Source organism: Sorex fumeus, unplaced genomic scaffold, assembly GCF_029834395.1.
Source record: "Sorex fumeus unplaced genomic scaffold, SorFum_2.1 ptg000061l, whole genome shotgun sequence".
Taxonomy (NCBI): domain Eukaryota; kingdom Metazoa; phylum Chordata; class Mammalia; order Eulipotyphla; family Soricidae; genus Sorex; species Sorex fumeus.
The window spans coordinates 6421123-6440857 of record NW_026606118.1 but is presented as its reverse complement, the minus strand read 5'-3'; the positions used below and the strand labels follow the sequence as shown (position 1 = coordinate 6440857).

The window sequence follows — 19735 nt, the reverse complement described above, 5'->3', positions numbered from 1 at the left end:
ACACACACACACACACACACACACACACACACACACACACACAAGCATATTTTAATTCTAGAAATGCAGGCAAACCTGTGAGCGGGGGAAGTGGGCAGGGTCGCCGCCGAGAACCTTGGGAAATTTCCCAGTCCTGTCTCCTGCCTTCACGTGACACCTGTCTCAGCTTATAATTAAATAAGTGTCTTTTCCTTTCATGCTTATTCTCAGCTTAAGGGCCATGCCATAACAGAGATTTATTAAATATTTGTTATGCTAATACAGGGATTAAAGGAGTCAAAGACATGATTCCCGTCCCGGGGAGCTTACATTGGAGTTTGAAAAGGCAAACTGAGCAAACACTGAATAAATGGAAATCAAATAGATGCTAAATAGATGCTCTGGCTGTATTAGCGAGAAAGACGCGGGGGCTGCCGGATTATTTCCTTCTGGAATGACGCCGCGTGTGGAGTGAAGCGGCTTGTTTCCTGGGGGGGGCCTGAGTGTAGGCGAGCCCTTCGCTTATGAAGATGTGTTGGAGAGGTGGACTGTCTTCCCAGCCGAGCAAACATTGCTGACAGAAGCGTGCTGCCCGCTCTGAGCGGCCCCGAGCGTTAGTCTTGGTAGAGGCGCCTAAGGAGCGCGTGCCGGGAGATGCCAGCTTCCAGTTGACTCGCTCGTGCGTTTTGAGATCTCACTCAGAGAGCAGTTGAACTTGGCAGCAGGTCATCTGCTAATGAATCAGTTTACGCGTATCTCTGTTTTACTAGGAAGGGTAAAAGATCACACTAGGTTGTGCGTTGGGGAGGGAGGGCATGGGTGGCACCTTCTAAGTGGACTCAGTGCCCGGGTCCACTCCTGGCCACAGCCCTGCAACACGGCATTGCCCAGTCGGGGACAGGGAACCCACCCCCCCTGCAGACCTCACACAGGCCAGGCCTGCACGGCACCTTTCACACTAGACCCCCCGCCAACATGCTCCACTCTCAGGCTCTGTCTTGGCTCTGGGGATTGTGTCTTTTGTGTCATGAAGACGGCGTGTGTCTGTGTCGTGGCTGGGCACAGTTAATTGCAGCAGTAACGGATGTGTGTCCCCTCCTGCTTCTGTGTCTTGCAGGGAGCCAGCTGCCCCCTCAGCCTCCCGGGAGCCAGTCCGAGCCCAGTTCCCATCCCGCCTTGAGTCAGTCGCCAATGCCACAGGAAAGAGGTGAGTCTGCGCCACAACCTTTGTGCTCCTGGGGCCATGTACCTATGCCGTGTACCTATGCGTCTCCTGAATGAGCGTCTTTTAAAGGGCCTAAGATGTCTCCTCATCAGACAGGGGAATTGGAAAAATCCCCCGTGTGACAGTAACGGTGACAAGGGATGGCTTTTCTTTCTTGCAGATTGGGTGAAATCTGACCCAAATGCACTTCAAGACCTGGAAAGGTCTAGGCCCACCTGTGTGGAGGCAGTACCCCCCTCCCCCTAGGCACGCCTGGCCATGACTGGGGTCCCCACCCGGGTCCAGCTGTTAAAATGACCGTTCACAGTTCTATCTGGATTGGGACCCTAACGGAGAAATGGCCGGTTGTGTGTATGACCGTTTGATCGGTTCATTGTTTCATAGCATTGTATGGCGAGTATTGGTCTTCTGTTGGGAGCCCCAGGACCTTCCAGCTAGAAGATGGCTCTGGAGTCGCTTCAGGTTTGCAGATGAGCAGAGTCCCGCCCGCCACTGAGGTCGTGAGGGACATCCCATGTCCGCAGCCAGCCTGAGCCAGCAGGCAGGAGTGTGGTGTCCACTGGGCCCTCCTAGGTTCTGTCTGATCCTGGTGCTGCCTCAGTTGGCGTCCAGACCCCTGGAGCCCGTGCCGGTCACGCAGAATCCCCCTCTCAGTGACAGGGGCCAGGAACCCTGACCACTAAAAGGAGTGATTACTTGATTACTTTCCTTTTTCTATTGAACCACCAGGAGAGAGCCTGTTCGTGGTTGGGTTTCAGTCATACAGTGTCCCAGTATCTGTCCCGTGTATATTTCCCAGCACCGGTGTCCCGTTTCCCTCCCACGACGCCCCCCCCCCACCAGCCCTCCTCTATAGTAGACACTCTCCTTCTCTCTTTCTCCAGAGACCAGGAGCACTGGTCTGTGGTTGGAATCTACCGCAAGCATGTGGGGTGGAGGGTAGGTAAGATAGAGAAGGGACCAGTCTGCTGATGATAGTTGGAAATGCTCACACTGGTTAAGAACGGAGTGTTGAAAGTCGGTAAAGGCATATACATGCTAACCTTTCAGTATCTGTATTGAAAACCATAGTCCTTAAGAACGGGTGTGTGGGGGCCGGAGCGATAGCACAGCAGGTAGGGCGTTTGCCTTGCAAGAGGCCGACCCAGGTTCGATTCCCAGCATCCCATGTGGTCCCCTGAGCACCGTCAGGGATCATTCCTGAGTGCAGAGCCAGGAGTAACCCCTGTGCATTGCCGGGTGTGACCCAAAAAAGCAAAAAAAAACCCAAAAATATGTGTGTGTGTGTGTGTGTGTGTGTGTGTGTGTGTGTGTGAGAGAGAGAGAGATTGAGCTGTATTCTTTTTTAATTATTAATTAATTTATTTATTTATTTTGAATACCCATCCCTCCACCAGTGACCATTTCCCACCACCACGGATCCCAATATCCCTCCCACCCACCCCGCCCCCCCATTCCACTCTGCCTCTGTGGCAGGGCATTCCCTTTTGTTCTCTCTCTCCTATTGGGTGTTGTGGTTTGTATAAGAGTTAAGCCTGATTTTCAGGGAGAAACGTTGGATGATTTACTTCCCATTGATCACTTTGTGTATAAGGTTTGGAGTAAAAGTCCTGGTTCCCGCATGCTCGAGCTATGCTTGTAGAGGCTCATGGTCACCAGGGTTCCATCTGGAGGAGGCGGGATGCGGCACCTACCCCATCTGGGACTTCCCGGTGATCTCGGCTCTCTTTGGGACCTGGTGCATTCTCCGGGAGCTGTGGAGCCGCCCAGCGGCCTTTCTTCTCTGCCAAGATTGAGCTATATTCTTAAAACCACTGTTCAGGAGGCACTGGGATCTACAGTACTGTTACTCACTTTCCATGGACGCATTATTTCAAAACTTTGTGCAGGGGCCCTCCCCTCCCCCAACCCTTTATGTAAGTTCAGTCCCAGGGACAGGAGATCCGAGTTATTTTACACTCCCAAGTCCCAGCAGCACCTGACTGGAAAACGGTGCCCTGAAGCGCTGGCCGACCCACATGGGTGCCTCGTGGGACGTGGAGAGGCGCAGGGCCGAGAACGTGTCCCACCCGCAGCTTCTTGGCCACGAAGGAGGCAGAGCCGCTCCTGGTGCCTTTTCCCAGGCCCCCTGCACTATCTTTCCACAGTGGAATAGTTTCTGGTTTACAACCTGGTGGTAACTGAGGACCCCCCCGGAGAGTGTGCCGCCCCCCCGCCCAGCCCCCAGCTCTCCCACTGTGCGCTGCCCACTCAGAGGCATGTGTCATGGGCTGCTGGCATGACCGCGACCCAGTGGCACATGCGTGCGCTTCTCTGCCACCCCTGAGGACCCCAGGTCTTCCAGGGCCCCCCATGCATTCCCAGTTCTGGGTGGACCTGTCCCCTGCTGGCCACCTGGAAAATACTGCACAAAACCAGTGGCGACCCACCAGTCTGAACCAACACCGCCTCCAGGTCAGGACCCACGCACGCATTGTGCTGTGGGGCTAGGGGAAGTGTGGGGAAGAGGACAGACCCCCGCCTGCCCTGCAGGGCCCCCATGGGCACAAGCACCCCCCCCCAATTCCTACTGAGCCCACTCTGAGTGTTTTCCAGGGCTGAGAGACATGGGGAGGTGGCTGGGGTCACTCACACAGGCCTGACCTTTAGGGCCTTGAGGCATGGAACTGGACTGGAGAGCTCCCCAAAGCCCCCCACAGCTGTTTATAAAGCTGCCCGCCAGGTTGGGACACTTGGGAAGGTCAAGCCTGGGCCAGGGTTCTCATGCGGAGCTTGGCCACTTGGCCTGGTCTCAGAGTCACAGCAGAGGGAGGCCTTTCCCATGGGACCCGCGGACTGCCCACCTCGCTCCCTGTGTCCCTCCAGCTCTGGCCGCACATCCCGGGCCCACAGAGGCCCAACCGCTCCCGCCAAAGGCACATCGACGCTTTATGGTTCAGAGGTCAGAGTGCACCTAGAATGGTTCCCTGAGAAGGAGATCGGTGCGTTAACAGTGGCCGCGAGGCAGCTGCCCACGCTCGGACGTCTGGAGAGCGGGCCTGTGTTGGATAAGTTTGGCTCTTTCACACAGTCTGGGTAGAAAGGTCAGAGTCTGATGACTGTGGATCGTTGCCTTAGTGGAAATCACAGCAGTCGTTTCGTTGCTCTGAGAATATAATGAAGCCACGTGTCGTGTCTTACAAGACATCATTCACTACACCATCATCTCCATTATGTGCCCAAAGCCCCCCATATAGGAGGAGGGGAACCCAGTCCCCCTTCCTCAAGAAAGTCTAACGCCGCACCCTGGAATGTCACGTGTCCTATAGAGCACCGAGGGTCTTCGAGGGGGGTGCTCTCCACGTCGCGCTCCCCCTCCTCCCTGGGCGGTCCTCTGCCTCGGCCAGTAGCAAGCCAGGCTGGGCCGTGCGTTTGCCTGGTGGGTGATTCGGGACCTGCACCCGCACCTTCATCGCTTCCGTCTCAACTTCTCCATCTCTCCAACATGTTGCACGGCCCACAGCCGTGCCGGCACTGAGTATTCCCTCACCTCCGCCCTCCACCAGCTGCCGGGCGTGGGCGGGTGGGAGCAGTGTCCGGCCACACGGCCACCACCCTCACTCAAGGGTTTCTGTCAAGTGCTCACCCATCTCGCATTTCTTTGGCAGGAACAGGTTGTGAGTGGAAACATTTCTAAAAGCTCAGCTCTCTAATATATTTGCTGAGGGGGGTGCTAGAGTTGTAATTTAACCCAGATCCTTTCTCTGTGGGCATAAGGTCATGGCAGGCAGAATGACGATTAAGCCGCTTCCCCCAAGAAGAACCAGTAGTGCAGGTCAATTTGACCCAAGGCGCTGAGCGACAGTTAAGATAATCCTGAAACTCTGAAATAAATTTCACAGTAACCGTCGCTAACAAGTGTCAGTTTGTCCTCGTTTCTTCACCTCTGTAAGATCTTAAGTTTAAGATGAGCCCGAGGAAATAGCTCCCGCTAACGTGCGGCCTGGTTTCCAGAGGGCTTGGAGGGAGCGCGGAGTAGTCGTCGAGCAGATAAGTAAGCATCGTTATTATTAACAGGAAAATGATTGCATTTTTAACCCCTGCAAAGTGTGACGCTTAATGAAACTCGCAAATGCCCTCCTAGTTTATTGGATTAGCAATTAGGTGAAAATGTTTCAAGGAGGCTTATTTATTTGGACAGATGTAGAGAGGTCAGAATTAATATATATTTTTTTAGAAACCTTTTAATTGAATTCCCTTTTAATTTTCACAGTGGTGCCTAGTTAAATATTCATGCTAATAATGCTGGTGGTTTTCTGAAGGTCTGAACGAGCGTTTTCCAGATCAACAGCGGACCCTTTAACCCTTTCTGCGCCTTGCACCAGCCGAGACTCCCTTAGCCTGCGCCCGTAGTAGCCGAATGATTAGCCGGTGGCCGCAAGGATTTCATTAGTCTTCAGGCTGGGTGGAAGCAAAACCCTGAGCACTTTCCCTTTCAGACACAGGGCCCAGCAGAGCTGCCACAGGCCATTAGCTGTAGCCACCGCCCGACCTCTGCCTGCACAGGAAGGATGGAGGGATGGAGCCCAGGGCACTGCCCGCAGAGCCCCCGCCCCACTGTCCCCCTCACTCTCGCCCGTGGCAAGACCTTTTCCTCTTGCTGCTGTGCAGGCATCCGGGCAGCCCCTGAGAGTGGCCCCAACTGCGTCTCTGGGCCAGAGCTGCAGTAGCCAGTGGCAGGGCCAGGAGAACATGACCCAAAGCTGCAGTTCTGTGCGTCTCCAACATCCTCTCCAGCCCCCGGGGCCTGCTGGTGGTTGCAGGGCCACGGGGACCCCCTCTCTGGACCCTCCTATCGCCGAGAGCTCCACCCGTAACCAGCGGTGCTGTCCGCCAGGCTAGCCGCGTGGTGACCGCGGGCCCGGTGCGCACACAGCCTCCTCACGCCTCCACGGAGAGGGAAGCAGTTTCCGCACACCAGGCCTGCCACTTTCTTTTTTTTTTTTTTTTTTTTTTTTAATTTATTTATTGAATCACTGTGGGAAAGGTTACAAAGCTTTCAGGTTTATGTCTCAGTCATGTAAATATCAAACACATTTCCCTTTACCAATACTTATTTTTTACCATGAAGAACCCCAATAAAACCCCGCCCCCCACCCCTCCCCGTCCCTGTGAGGCAGATGAATTCTAGTTAACACTCTATCTGCTTTGATTAGATTCATTGGTTCAATAAAAGATTCACCACTATTATTTAGAGTTTACCCCCCCCCCCCAAATCAGACATGCTGAAAAAGCATTGTGAAGTGATTTGCTTTCTACAGCTGGGTTCAAGAATTAAATGTTGGTTTTGGATTTCTGCTATTTTACCTATTGACCCTGGAAGTATTTCTACTGAAAGTCAGATAGTTAAGAAATTGGTTTCTGTGTTCTGGAGTCGTGGCCGTGCTGGAGAGCTGCTCGCGGGGGGCAACCGGTGGCCTCGGTAGGGCGTGAAGGGCGGAGCGAAACGCCCCCCTTCCCATGAGGTTTTAGTCGCCCCCACACTCCCGGCTCATACCTGCTGTCCACAAGGCTCCCATGTGGCCGCCATCTTTCTTTCCAGAGAGGAGAGGGCGAATGGGGCAACACCCTTTCCCCTCCGGCAGACTTGATGGCCTGGATCAATGCAGAGTCCGTTCACTTTTCTGCTCCAAGCTGCTGGGTTCTGCATTAAGTCCTTGTGCTTCTGGGGCCGTGGCCGTGCTGGAGAGCCGCTCGCGGGGGGGCGACTTGTGACCTCGGTAGGGCGTGAAGGACGGACCGGAACGCCCCCCTTCCCATGAGGTTTTAGTCGCTCCCACACCCCTGGCTCATACCTGCTGTCCACAAGGCTCCCATGTGGCCGCCATCTTTCTTTCCAGAGGGAGGAGGGCGGAAGGGAGCAACACCCTTTCCCCTCTGGGCAGACATGATGGCCTGGATTAACGCATAGTCCTTTCACTTTTCTGCTCCAAGCTGCTGGGTTCTGCATTAAGCCCTTGTGCTTCTGGGGCTGTGGCCGTGCTGGAGAGCCGCTCGTGGGGGGCAACTGGTGACCTCGGTAGGGCGTGAAGGACGGACCGGAACGCCCCCCTTCCCATGAGGTTTTAGTCGCCCCCACACTCCCGGCTCATACCTGCTGTCCACAAGGCTCCCATGTGGCCGCCATCTTTCTTTCCAGAGAGGAGAGGGCGAATGGGGCAACACCCTTTCCCCTCCGGCAGACTTGATGAGGGCCTGCCACTTTCTAACGCACGATGCCCTCATCGCTTGAGTAGGATGCTTTCCAAAGTCTTCCTTCTTACTCTCTCCTGCCATCAGCCCCAAGTGTTCAGTGCCCTGTGGGTACTTTACTCCCCCAACTGCCCAACGGGGCTATTGTTTTCCGCCTCAGAGGCCAAGTGGGATTCCTCACCGGCTGTCCTAGCCGCCTCCTAGCCGCTTTGAGGGGACGCGTTCTCTTCCTTCCTAATGTCGAGGGAGACCACGGAGGGCTCCCGAGGTAGACGCTGACTCAGACAGAGCAGCCTCGCCCGCCACTGACCACAGCCAGACCCCGCCAGCAGCAGCCCAGCCCTGCGGGGTTCCTCCACTCTGTGCTCGGGAAGCCACGTTCCACCTGCCCCAGCTCCCTCAGCAGGGAGAAGGGAGATTTTTCTTTTTTTTTCCTTCTTGGGTCACACCCGGCAATGCTCAGGGGTTACTCCTGGCTCTGCTCTCAGGAATCGCTCCTGGTGGTTGCTCGGGTATGGGTGGGAGGATGCTGCAGGAGACGGGCCCTGGGGCGGTGTGGTGCAGAAACATTGTTGCCACCAACTCAGCCAGTAACTGGAAGCGCCCAGGGCAGCAGGGAGGGCGCTCCTCCCAGTGACAGTACTATAAATCATGGCGCTTAAAACAATTTTTTTTAATAAAAGAATTTCAAGAAGAGACTTGTGTGATGTCGGCCTCCCGCAGAAGCGAGGCCACTGTGTGCTGGCCAGTGCTGCCCTCCCACCGACTCTGCCTTCCTTCTTTCCCCTGTGCTCAGCCGTCATTTCTCCGTCCCTAAATAATTGCCCTCCCATCCCCAAGAATGTAGCACTGTCCTCCTGTTGTGTTGTTCATCGATGGAGCGGGTCCAGTAACGTCTCCATTGTGAGTCTTGTTGTTACTGTGTTTGGCATATCAAATAAGTCACGGGGAGCTTGCCAGGCTTTGCCGTGCAGACGAAATACTCTCCGTAGCTTGCCTGGTTCTCCGAGAAGGGCGAGGAATCAAACCCGGTTTGGCCGGGCCGGCTGCGCGCAAGACAAACTCCCTACCGCTGTGAACGTTCCCCAAGAGTGAGTCTTCAGAAATGCTGTGACGTGAGGAGCCCGGCCCATCCCGTTTATAAAACGGATTTTGGAACGTGAGAACAGCCATACCCCTCGAGGAGATGTTCTCTGGTCCACTTTAAAGCTTGTGTGCTCAGAGCTGGTCTCGGCTCCACGCCAGACGCCTCGTTTGGCCCCAGGACGGTGCGATAAAGGCCCAGTGCCCCTGGCCTGGGCCACATGGCCAGCTCAGCTCAGCTGACCCGCTTCCCCGATGCAGGCCAGCTCCAGGGAAGGCCACGGATGCCGTGGACGGGAGCAGGAGACGGAACCGTTGGGACAGGGTGGGGCATCACCATGCCAGCGAGGTCAGCTGCGTCCCCGGCTGGCCCTCTGGAGCGGGTCCCGTCTAATATTTGCCTCCAGCCTTCTCCCCTTCGTAGGCAGGCTTGCTTGCTTGTTTGTTAGTTTGTGAAATATTCAAGTGCATTCCACATAATCCGGGTGAAACTGTGTGGTTAGTGGGAGTGTGAAGATATGTGTGTTTACCACACAGCTGGTAAACGCTGACATTGCACAAGGCCACCTGGGCGTGAGCCTCAGCAAGGCCGGGAGTGGCCCAGGAGCACAAAGGCAGGAGTAAGCCCTGAGCACCACCGGATGTGGCCCCAAACACAAGGATAGAATTGTTAGAAATCGGGACTGGAGCAATAGCACAGCAGGTAGGGTGTTTGCCTTGCATGCCGTCAGCCTGGGTTCGATTCCCAGCATCCCATATGGTCCCCTGAGCACCCCCAGGAGTAATTCCTGAGTGCATGAGCCAGGAGTAACCCCTGTGCATCACCGGGTGTGACCAAAAAGCAAAAAAAAAAAAAAAAAAAAAATTGTTGGAATTCAATTGAACAGTCGCAACAGAAAGATGTGCTGTGTTGACTGTTATCAGTGCTCTAACCGTCCTTCAGCCCAGGCATGTGCTGGCCAAAGTAAAATTGTAAATTAAAAGACTCTGATCAGTCTCTTGAACTAAAAAAGAAGAAAGCAATCGTTTTCCAAAAGAGACCAACCCGCACCGTCTGTATGGAATGGAAACAAGAGTGGGTTTTTTTGGAGGTTTTTTTTTTTATTATTAAATAGAACTTTGTAGGGAACTCTTGAGAATTTCACAGTAAACCTTAGATAAATATTTCATGTAACATCTTAAGATGCAATCATTTATAGTAATTTTAGTGCTCTGATTTCTGTTTGTTTTCAGATTTGAGAAAGCAAACATTTTCTCTGATGATTTCTATCTGGGAGCTGCCAATCGAGGCCAATTTCACGAGGCTTCTCCTTAACAAATGAATGAAGGCGGCTAAAAGGGAGCAGCCCCGCTTCCTTTTCCCGCCCGCCTCTCTCCAGGCTCCAGCAGGGCTGAGGGGCCTGGCCTGGGTCATGCCCGTGACCCGGACCACGTCTGGCCCTCGGCTGACTCCCACCCCACCTGCCTCCTCCATCCTCCTAGAGCCTTCCCCAACACGGCGATACCCCCATCCGACTCCAGGTTCTGAGTACCGACAGGCCTTCAGAGGGTTCTAGCTCTCCCTGGGCTGAGGGGCACAGATTGGGGTGTACTTTGGGTCATATGTCTGTGGTTTGGGGGCTCCCTGCCCCAGTGTATGTCTGTGGTTTGGGGGCTCCCTGCTCAGTGTATGTCTGTGGTTTGGGGGCTCCCTGCCCCAGTGTATGTCTGTGGTTTGGGGGCTCCCTGCTCCAGTGTATGTCTGTGATTTGGGGGCTCCCTGCCCGGTATACGTCTGGTTTGGGGGCTCCCTGCCCCACTGTATGTCTGCGCATCAAGCAGACAGTCACATTCGTTTGCATGCTGGTGATGGGCAGAGTGGTGGACCTCTCGGCCTGCCCCCACTTGGGGCCATGATGGGGTTCCTCTTTCCTTGGGAATAAACTCCTGCAAGCGCCCCCTCCCCTTGGATCATGCTCAGTGTCACGGGGCGTGCAAGAAGTTTCCCGACCCTCTAAAGGCGGTGTTTGAGGTGGGCAGGTGGAAGGGGCTTCTGCCGGGCCCCAAGGAGGCCCAGTGGCACAGGTGCCCTCACGGCCATCCGGGGATAAAGCTCTGGGAGGGAGATGACCTGTTCGCCCCGTCCTGGGCCGTGCATAGAGGTTATGACAAGTGCCAAGAGGGAGGTGAGACTGTCCCCCTGGGGGGTGGCCTGGACGAGCCCCAGGGAGGCTTTGTCCAGGGATGAGCCCAGTGGGACCTTGTAGAAGCTGCTGGAAGGGTGTGGAGAGTGGTACAAAAGAGAGGAAGTGCCCAGGGGAAACTGGGGGTGCCGCAGGCAAGGCAGCGGGGGCACCCCCAGAAGACTCATGACCACACAGGGGCCTGCTCTGCCCTTGGGCCCCCTGGTCGCTTGGGGAAGGGGCAGCTCAGGGGGACTCGGCTGGGTCTGGGGGTGCCTCCCCGCACTCCTTTTCTCCTTTCCCGCTTCCAGTCGGCCCTCCCCTGAGGGTCCCAGGTGCTAGTGAGAATTCAGTGAGGACACAGGGCCCCACGCACACCAGGGATAAGGATCTAGAGATGGTTCTTTCTTTTTCTTTTTTTTTCTTTCTTTTTGGGTCACACCCGGCGATGCTCAGCGATTACTCCTGGCTCTGCACTCAGGAACTACTCCTGGTGGTACTCGGGGGACCATATGGGATGCTGGGAATCGAACCCAGGTCAGCCACATGCAAGGCAAACGCCCTCCCCGCTGTGCTATCGCTCCGGCCCCTGGAGAGGCCTCCTTAGGGACCCCGACTCTGCCTCCCCGCGGCCCCGCGCTGACCGCTGCCCCTTTTCTCCTCGCAGGGTTCATGGCTGGCTCCCAGAGAAACGCTCCGATGGCTCAGTACGGCCCCCAGCAGGCCGGGCCGTCCATGGCGTCCCACCCTTCTCCCGGCGGCCAGCTGCACCCCGGGATCAGCGGCTTCCCACAGAGCAACTCCAGCGGCACTTACGGTCCCCAGATGGGCCAGTACGGACCCCAAGGTAACGCTCCAGCCCCGCCCCACGCGGCCTGGTTGGTGTTATTTGGGTTTTCTGTTTGGGGGCCACACCCTGTGGTGCTCGGGCCTCACTCCTGGCGGTGCTCGAGGGACCCTCTGGGGTCCCGGGGACCAAACCAAGGGTGCCCCATGCCAGGCAATCACCAGGCTGCCTTTGGGCAGCACCTCAGGGTGGGCCTGTGGTCTGAGGCTCGGAGGTGGCTTTGTGCGTCCCCTTCACAGAGGGGGACTCCACGGGCCCAGGGCCGCGTCACCCCTCTCATGCGCGGGAGGCTAGCACCCCCTCCAGGAGAAGGGGGCCGAACCGCCTGGGAGCCGCAAGAGTTCCTGTCGCCAATGTGTCAGACCCTCTCGGCCAGGGGGTTTTTTCACCTGCCGCTGGGCCTAGCTCCCAAGTCACGCTTGGCGATCAGGCGTCTGAATGAATGTGGCGCCTGCTTCGAGTCTGGAGCCGACAAGGTGAGCCCAGCCGCACGGCCCTGAGTCGGCTCTCCGGAGAAGGCAGGAGCCCAGAGAATGCACGACCGGGAGGGCCTTCACGTGTGTTCTGCAGATGGCTCCGTGGAGGCACTCAGCCAGCCAGTGAGGCCCGAGGAGGCCTCACTATAAGGACACTGGATGCTGTCAGCTGTCAGGACACTGGATACTGTCTGAGCTATCAGGACACTGGATGCTGTCAGCTGTCAGGACACTGGACACTGAGCTGTCAGTATACTGGACGCTGTCTAACCTGTGAGAACACTGGATGCTGTCTGAGCTGTGAGGTGCCGTGGCCTTGGTGCTCGTGGCCTTTGAAGGTCCCAGAAGAGACTGGCCCATCAGTGCTGCCCCGACCATCCGACTTTGACAGAGGTGCCAAATACATGCATTCACATAAACACACGCAAGCTTATGCACACTCATGAATGAGCATGCATACACACGCTCATGTCTACACACGTTTATGAGCTCACATGTGTTCTACATATACACACATTCATACATGTACATATGCACACATGCACGCACATTCACACACTCACATGCACGCTCATGCCCACCTCCTCACACTGTCAGGGCTGGGGCAGGGGCAGTGGTAGCCGGGTGCCTTCCCCCACATCACTCACGCCCCCAGTCACTCGTTGAGATTTGCCGGGGCAGAACACATGTGACTCCGGTCCGGGGGCACCACCAGGTGGCCTCAGAGACCCTCACAGAGACCCCAGGAACCGAGCAGAAACTCTCCAGACTGCGTTTAGCCTCGAAGGATCCGAATCACTGACTCTGTGAACAGTGTAAACGTACAAAGGCCATTTCATTGAAGAGTGGGGTTTTTCCTGCTTTCCAGCACACAGCAGATCCGCTCCCTTTCATAGGGTGTGCGCAGGGTGAGGCCACGGAGCGGTGGGGTACGAAAGCAGTGACCGCCCAGGCCAGCCCTGCGGGAGCCCTGAGAGAGGGGCTTCCGGTCACATCCCCCCACGACTGTCCTCACGGCTTGTCTTCCCTCTCTCTGTCCCCGGACTGTCTGCAGACATCACTGACAAGAGACGTTAGGTGGCGCATACTGGACCCACCCGCCGGTGCCGGTTTCCCGTCACTTGTTAGCTTGTGTCTCCCTATGAGCCTGGCAGGCGTGCAGCCAGGTTTTTGCCACTTTCCACGATGCAGGTTGTGATACGCTTGATGTGTTTGCGACTTCTTCACGGTTCCCCTCTCCTGATTTTAAAGTCAGATTCACAGTCCAGCGCAGAAGTGCTCATGCCAGTCCACACTGGTCAGTTATTAAAGACATACACTAAGTACCAGGGCCGGAGTGACAGGCAGCGGGGCGGGCACAGGCCTTGCACGGCCAACCTGAGTTTGATCCCCAACACCCCAGATGGTCTCTCGAGCACCACCAGGAGTAATTCCTGAGCACAGAGCAAGGAGTAACACCTGAGCGTTGCCAGCTGTGCCCCAAAATGCAAAAAAAAAGAAAAAAAAGACCACTAAGTTCCTGTCTTGCTAGCATCAGGGAAAAAAGTGAAGTAGGAACACATACATTGAGACCGTCTTTTTGTGCTCAGTTTGAACCATCGGGATACAAAATTTAGTGTGAATTTTGCTTTTAAAAACTGCTGTTTTAGGGGCTGGAGCAATAGCACAGCAGGTAGGGTGTTTGCCTTGCACGCAGCCAACCTAGGTTCGATTCCCAGCATCCCATATGGTCCCCCGAGCACCGCCAGGAGTAATTCCTGAGTGCATGAACCAGGAGTAACTCCTGTGCATCGCTGGGTGTGACCCAAAAAAGGGGGGAAAAAAAAACCTGCTGTTTTATCCAAACCTGAAAAATTGGGAAAGAAGTGAGAGGGAAATGACATGAATCATCCTAAAAGCTTCAAGCGGAAAGAGAGCTGGAGACCCGAAGTCCAGGGTCTTCTGTCATGGCCCTGGGACCTCTCTGCTTTGTGCTCTGTGCTGCTGCTCTCGCATGGCCATATCTGCCCTCTGCCCTCCCAACCAAGAACTTTGCTTTTCCTCATTGACTGCCAAAAGCCCAGCCCCCAACACAGAGCTGACCAGGGAAGGGAGAAAAGGGGGTGCCCAAGAGCTCCGTGAAGCTTGATGGCACCAGACTTGCTCCTCAGAGCTCAAAAATTATTTTGGGGGCCAGAGAAATAGACCAGTGAGAAGGGCACTTGCCTTGCATAAAGTCCATCCAGGTTCGATCCCCGGCATCCCGATATGGTCCCCCAAGCATTATCAGGAGTGATGCCTAAGGACAGAGCCAGGAACAACCCTTGAGTTTTGCTGCGTGCGACCAAAAAAAAAAAAAAAAAAAGAAAGAAAAGAGGAAGAAGAATTATCTTTGGTAGCCAGAAAGATGGCTCAAGGGATAGTGCTCATGCCTCACGTGTGCTGAGCCCTAGATTTCATCCCCAGCACTGCATGCCACTCCCCTGCCTTGCTGGGCCCCAGCCGCCGCTAAGAGTGACCCCCTCTTTTATAAAGTGAGTGGTTATCTCTGGGCAGTAGAACTAAGGATCATGGTACGTCTCGACTTCCTGCCCTGAGTCTGCGTTGCTCTGAAATCAGACCGTGGGGGAGCTCACCTTTATAGCAACTGCCCGGAAGCGCCCAGAAGAAAGGCCTGGACACCGTTCCCTCGGGGTCTCAGCCCGCTCACAAATCTCCATGCTTGGACTTCCTTGGAGCACCATGTGACCTGTGTGTTGGCGAAGTGACTGCCACGCTCACACCTGCACCTGTGGGAATGTGCAGCTGGTTAGTGACGTCCGGTGCCTGGCTGGACAGATGGACATCTTCAGGAGGCTCGAGGCTCGGGCAGGGCTTCTTCCTCTTAAACCTGCCTCACGTGAGCGCCCCCCTCTCCTCCTTTCTCTGGCCAGAAGAAATCAAACAGATGCCCGCGTAAAGGCCCCCCGTATCGCACCCGGCCTCAGGCATGCAAGGCAGGCAGTCTCGGCTCATGCGCCTGCGTGGATGGCGTCCAGGCACACGGTGCCCAGCGACTGGGCTGGGGCCACCCTTTTCGTGAGCCGTCAGCACAGCCCTCAAAGTGGGGACACCAGGAACAAGAGCGCAGGAGGGGGGGGACCGTGGACCCGGTGAGCAGCCTGGGTCCTGGCTGGCTAGGGAGGGCGGGAGGAAGCTTATGCTGGTTCTGTCGCTCAGTGTCCTGGCAGAACGGCACAACGGCGCAGGGAGATGGAAAGAGGCGAGTGCCGTTGGCTAAACGACAAGGTGGCACACACACCCATGCTCCCCGCCACGTGCAGCCCACCGGCCCGCCCCCATAAAGTGCCTGTCCTGTGGTTCACGTGCCTTTCTACCCTTCTTCCGTAATGCCGGGCCGGGCTGCATTCACTCTCCTCATCACCGTTGAATGCAGCAGAATTCCCCGCGGGAGGGGCAGTGTTTGGGAGCCCGAGGTGGGTGGCAAGCTGGGATCCCTGGTTTTGCGGTTGCCCATTCGGGGGTCTCCTTCCCCGCCGCCCTCCTGGAAGAAGGGTCTCGACCCTGGGGGTCCCCAGAGCATCACACCTGGCGACTCAAAACCTGAAGTTCACGCGGTGACCAGTTGCCAAGGCGGCCATGCCAAGAGGGGCCCACTGGGAAACAGGGTTCTCGCGCTTGGCGGCCAGGCCGCGGCCAGCTGAGGTGGGTGGACAGCTGCCTCGGACTCGCGCACATGGGTCCATCTGCTTCCTGTTGCAGCCTCTGCCAGCATATGACTAAGCCGTGAGAAACACGGTATACGGATTGTGCTTCCCAGCGTGCTGCTCCTCTCTGGTGGCTCCTGGCGTCCTTGCTTGGTTTCTGTTTATCTGGAGGCGAAAGATCTTGCCGTAGGCCTGGGTGGGGGCCGGGACGCGGGCGTCTTGGCCCACCGTGATGGGAGAGGCAGGTGGAAGGTCGCGTCTCACGCCCCTGTTGCCGGCCGAGGTGGTGGTGGGCTGCCCTTTGCCGTGGCTCGGCCTGGCCCCTGCACGGGCGCTTCCTGCCAGGTCCCTGTGTCCCCGCCGGCCAAGCCTGTGTTCCGAGGGGTGAGGGCCCCGGCCGCCGTCCAGCCCAGGTTCTCAGCCGCCGCCCGTGAGTCGTTCGGGTTTCCAGAGGGGAACGGGGAAACTCTGTGCTGTCATGGACTCAGACGCTTCCCTCACTCGTGACTTTGCTGCCTGGCCGACGGCAAGGGGCCCACAGGGGCCCAGCATCCTCCTTTGAGCCGCATGGCGGGCACAGGGGTGGGGCTCCCTGCGCCCCACCGCAGATCAGGCGCTGCCCCTCACCTAGCGTGTCCACAGACACCCCCCCCCCAGGCCCGGGCCCCTTCTCCCCATGCCCGCTCAGGTGGGCTCCCGTCGGTCATGGAACCCTCAATTCCGGCACCCCCTTTCCCTTCCGCCCCCTGACCTAGTCTGTCTCTGCTCAGACACAAGGTGGCCACCCATGCGGGACCCACACAGGGTATGAAGGTGGCAAAATGTCTGACTGCAGTGACGGGTCACCCACGGCCGCAGTGACCACGACTTTCATCCAGAATCAGCTGCGCCGTGTGCCAAGGGGTTTTTAGCCGGAGTTTGAAGGTGTCCGGAGTCTGCGGGTGGCCCTGTTGGAGGCACCCCAGCTCTAGAGGACCGTGTCCGGAGGTGGGGGTGCTTGCGCCTGTGACCTCCCCCTCCACCCTGCAGAAGCCCAAGTCTGGGTCCCGGAGGTGGACGCACCCCCGCGGCTCTGGCTCTGGACAGTCACCACAGAGCATGTGTCCTGGTGCCATCAGGCTCATGGGGACAGTGGGGGGCACCGGGCAGGGCCAGCTTCCTGCCCGGGGAGTGAGTTTGCCAGGAGGCACTATGACCACCTCCACGTTACAGGGACCCATCTGGGACTGTAAGTGATGCTTTATTGGGACTTGGGCGCCCTGGTGCTCGCTGACTCCACTCTGTGTGTCTGTGTGTGTGTGTGTCTCTCTGAGTGTACATCAGAAAGAGTGTCTCTGAGAGAAAGCGTAGGTGTGAGTATGTATGTCTGTGTGTGTCTGTGTGTGTATGTGTGTGTGTGTACCGGCCCTTTGCCCTCTGCCTGGGTATAGGCTGCTCAGCTCGGTGAGGGCCTGCGTTAAGGCCCTGCGTGAAGTCTGCTTGCGCTGCCCACTGAGGTAGAGGCTTGGAACTGCCCCTCAGGGACCAGAGAGGCCAAGCTTTACCCTCTGGGCAGGTTGTTCCCAAAGGAAAAGCCTCTCAGGGAGGAGGCAGGCACCTGCCCACGTGCACACACACACACACACACACTCACGGCCACACACTCACTCATGCACCATCTCACATACACACAAGTGCTCAGGCAGGAGCTGCTTGCACGCGAGATGATCTTTGCTTCTCTTCGTGTATATGTGTGTGTGTGTGTGTGTGTGTGTGTGTGTCCCACCCATCACAGGGACTTGGTGAGAAAACTGCAGAGACACCAGCAAGTTCCCGAGTCTGTCGTCCTCCGCCCTTGCCTTTGTTTGGTGCCTTGTCTGCGTGTGGTAGCCTCCGAGAGGGGCCCCTCTGTGGACTGGGCACTGTGCTCGTGTGGTCCCACTGGCGGGCTGGGGGCGTGGGACCTCGCGGGACCACACGGGCCTTTCTCTGCCGTGGAGCCGGGGCCCCAGGCGGTTCTTGGCTGGGGGAAGGTGCAGGGGCACGTTTGGAGCTGCCCACCTGGTGAACGCCCACTGGGGAAGGGGCCATGGGCAGGATGAGCCGCAGCCCGGCGCCAACCCCAGCGGGGGCCAGACACGTTTCTGGGGAGGCATTTTCGCGAGCCCCAGTGTGAAGTGAAAGGCTTTAATTGGTGGTTTTCTCTCTCTCGTCTAGGTAACTACTCCAGGCCCCCAACATATAGCGGGGTGCCCAGCGCAAGCTACAGCGGCCCGGGGCCTGGCATGGGCATCAATGCCAACAACCAGATGCATGGACAAGGGCCAAGCCAGCCGTGCGGTGCTATGCCCCTGGGCCGGATGCCACCCGCCGGGATGCAGAACAGGCCATTTACCGGCAACATGGGCAGCATGACCCCCGGTTCGCCCGGCATGTCCCAGCAAGGGGGGCCAGGAATGGGACCACCCATGCCGACCGTGAACCGGAAGGCGCAGGAGGCAGCCGCCGCGGTGATGCAAGCCGCTGCCAACTCGGCCCAGAGCAGGTATGCCGGTGCGGCGGGCAAGAGGGGCAGGAGGGTGTCTGCAGGTACCCCGGGGTCTCCCACGAGGAGGCTCCTGGACTGGGTCTTGGGGAGCACCTTCCCTCCTGCCAAGGCTGGCCAGGGCCCGGGAGGCTGGGAGTTGGGGTAGTGCCGTGGCCACGCCCATGGGGGTGGGGTTGCGTGGGGCCACACCCATGGGAGGCAGAGCAGTGGGGGTGGGGACAGCCACACGGGCACAGGGTGTGGAGGTGGTCTGAAAGTCATGGTTGCAGGCCCATGCCAGGAACAGCGAGTTAAGACAGAAAATTCTGCAGCGCTGAAACCTGAAACAAGTTAAAAAAGGATCCCCCAGCCCCAAACCCTTTTTTTTTTTTTTTTTCTTTTTTTTTTTTGCTTTTTGGGTCACACCCAGCGATGCACAGGGGTTCCTCCTGGCTTTGCACTCAGAATTACTCCTGGCGGTGCTCAAGGGACCATATGGGATGCTGGGAATCGAACCCGGGTCGGCCGCATGCAAGACAAATGCCCTCCCCACTGTACAGCACCCGACCCTTTTTTTTAAATTTATAAACCCTTCCTGGAGCGATAGCACAGTGGGTAGGGCGTCTGCCTTGCACGCAGCCAACATGGCCGACCCGAGTTCGATTCCTCCGCCCCTCTCAGAGAGCCCGGCAAGCTACCGAGAGTATTCGATATGCCAGACACAGTAACAACAAAGTCTCCAATGGAGACGTTACTGGGCCCGCTCGAGCAAATCGACGATCAACGGGAGGGCCTTTTATAAACCCTTCCTGAAAAAACTTTCTGAATCAGGATCATTGTGTGTGCACATACACGGACCGTGTGTACCGTGTGCTTGTCTCAACGTTTCCGTGGGAGGCCTGGCTGGGGCTGGCAGGGTGCCCCGTGTGGGTTTGATCCTGGCTTGGAACATCAGCTCCAGAAAGCCCAGGCTTGGCCTGTTTAAAAGTGACATACCTGACACTGAGAGGCAGAGAGCCTGTTTTAAGAGAAGCGTGTAAAAATACTTTCAGAGGTGTTGAATCTATGTGAAAGTGCTTTAAAACAAAGCACATGAGAGATACAGTATCTGCAGAAGGAAAGCTGAAAAGTTCCGACCTGTCAAAGGGAAAAGCATGCGCCCGCGTGTGTGTGTGTGTGTGTGTGTGTGTGTGTGTGTAAATGAATCCTTTTGTTTTCATTTCCGGTGACCCTGCTATTTGGGGAATGTCAGGGACCCCTCCAAAATCACTGGTTGCTCCGAATAGTGATAAATTTCCCTTGAGGAATTAAAAGTGAAAATCAATCTTTCTCCCCCTCTCCCGCCCCCTCCGCTCCCCGACGTTCCAGTTACTTAAGAGCGCCTGAACTCCCACGCCGCACCTCCGAACGGGGAACCTCTCCGGGCTGGAGGGAATGTTTTAATAAACCTGTCGGCGAGGCTGGTTTGGCTGGTCCAATTGAAGTTCTAATTTAGGCGTAAATGAATTGTCCATTGTTGCAACTCATAAAGCGCAAGTTA

General features: G+C 56.7%; 1 protein-coding gene across 1 annotated transcript in view; it reads left to right on the top strand.

The window, feature by feature from the left end:
- ARID1B (AT-rich interaction domain 1B) overlaps positions 1–19735 on the top strand; it is a 303856-nt gene that overhangs the window by 248683 nt on the left and 35438 nt on the right. The window contains exons 7-9 of the mRNA XM_056126314.1: positions 1097–1186; positions 11348–11527; positions 17886–18213. Of these exons, the coding sequence (XP_055982289.1) occupies positions 1097–1186; positions 11348–11527; positions 17886–18213 (598 nt within the window). The remainder of the gene's footprint in view (positions 1–1096; positions 1187–11347; positions 11528–17885; positions 18214–19735) is intronic.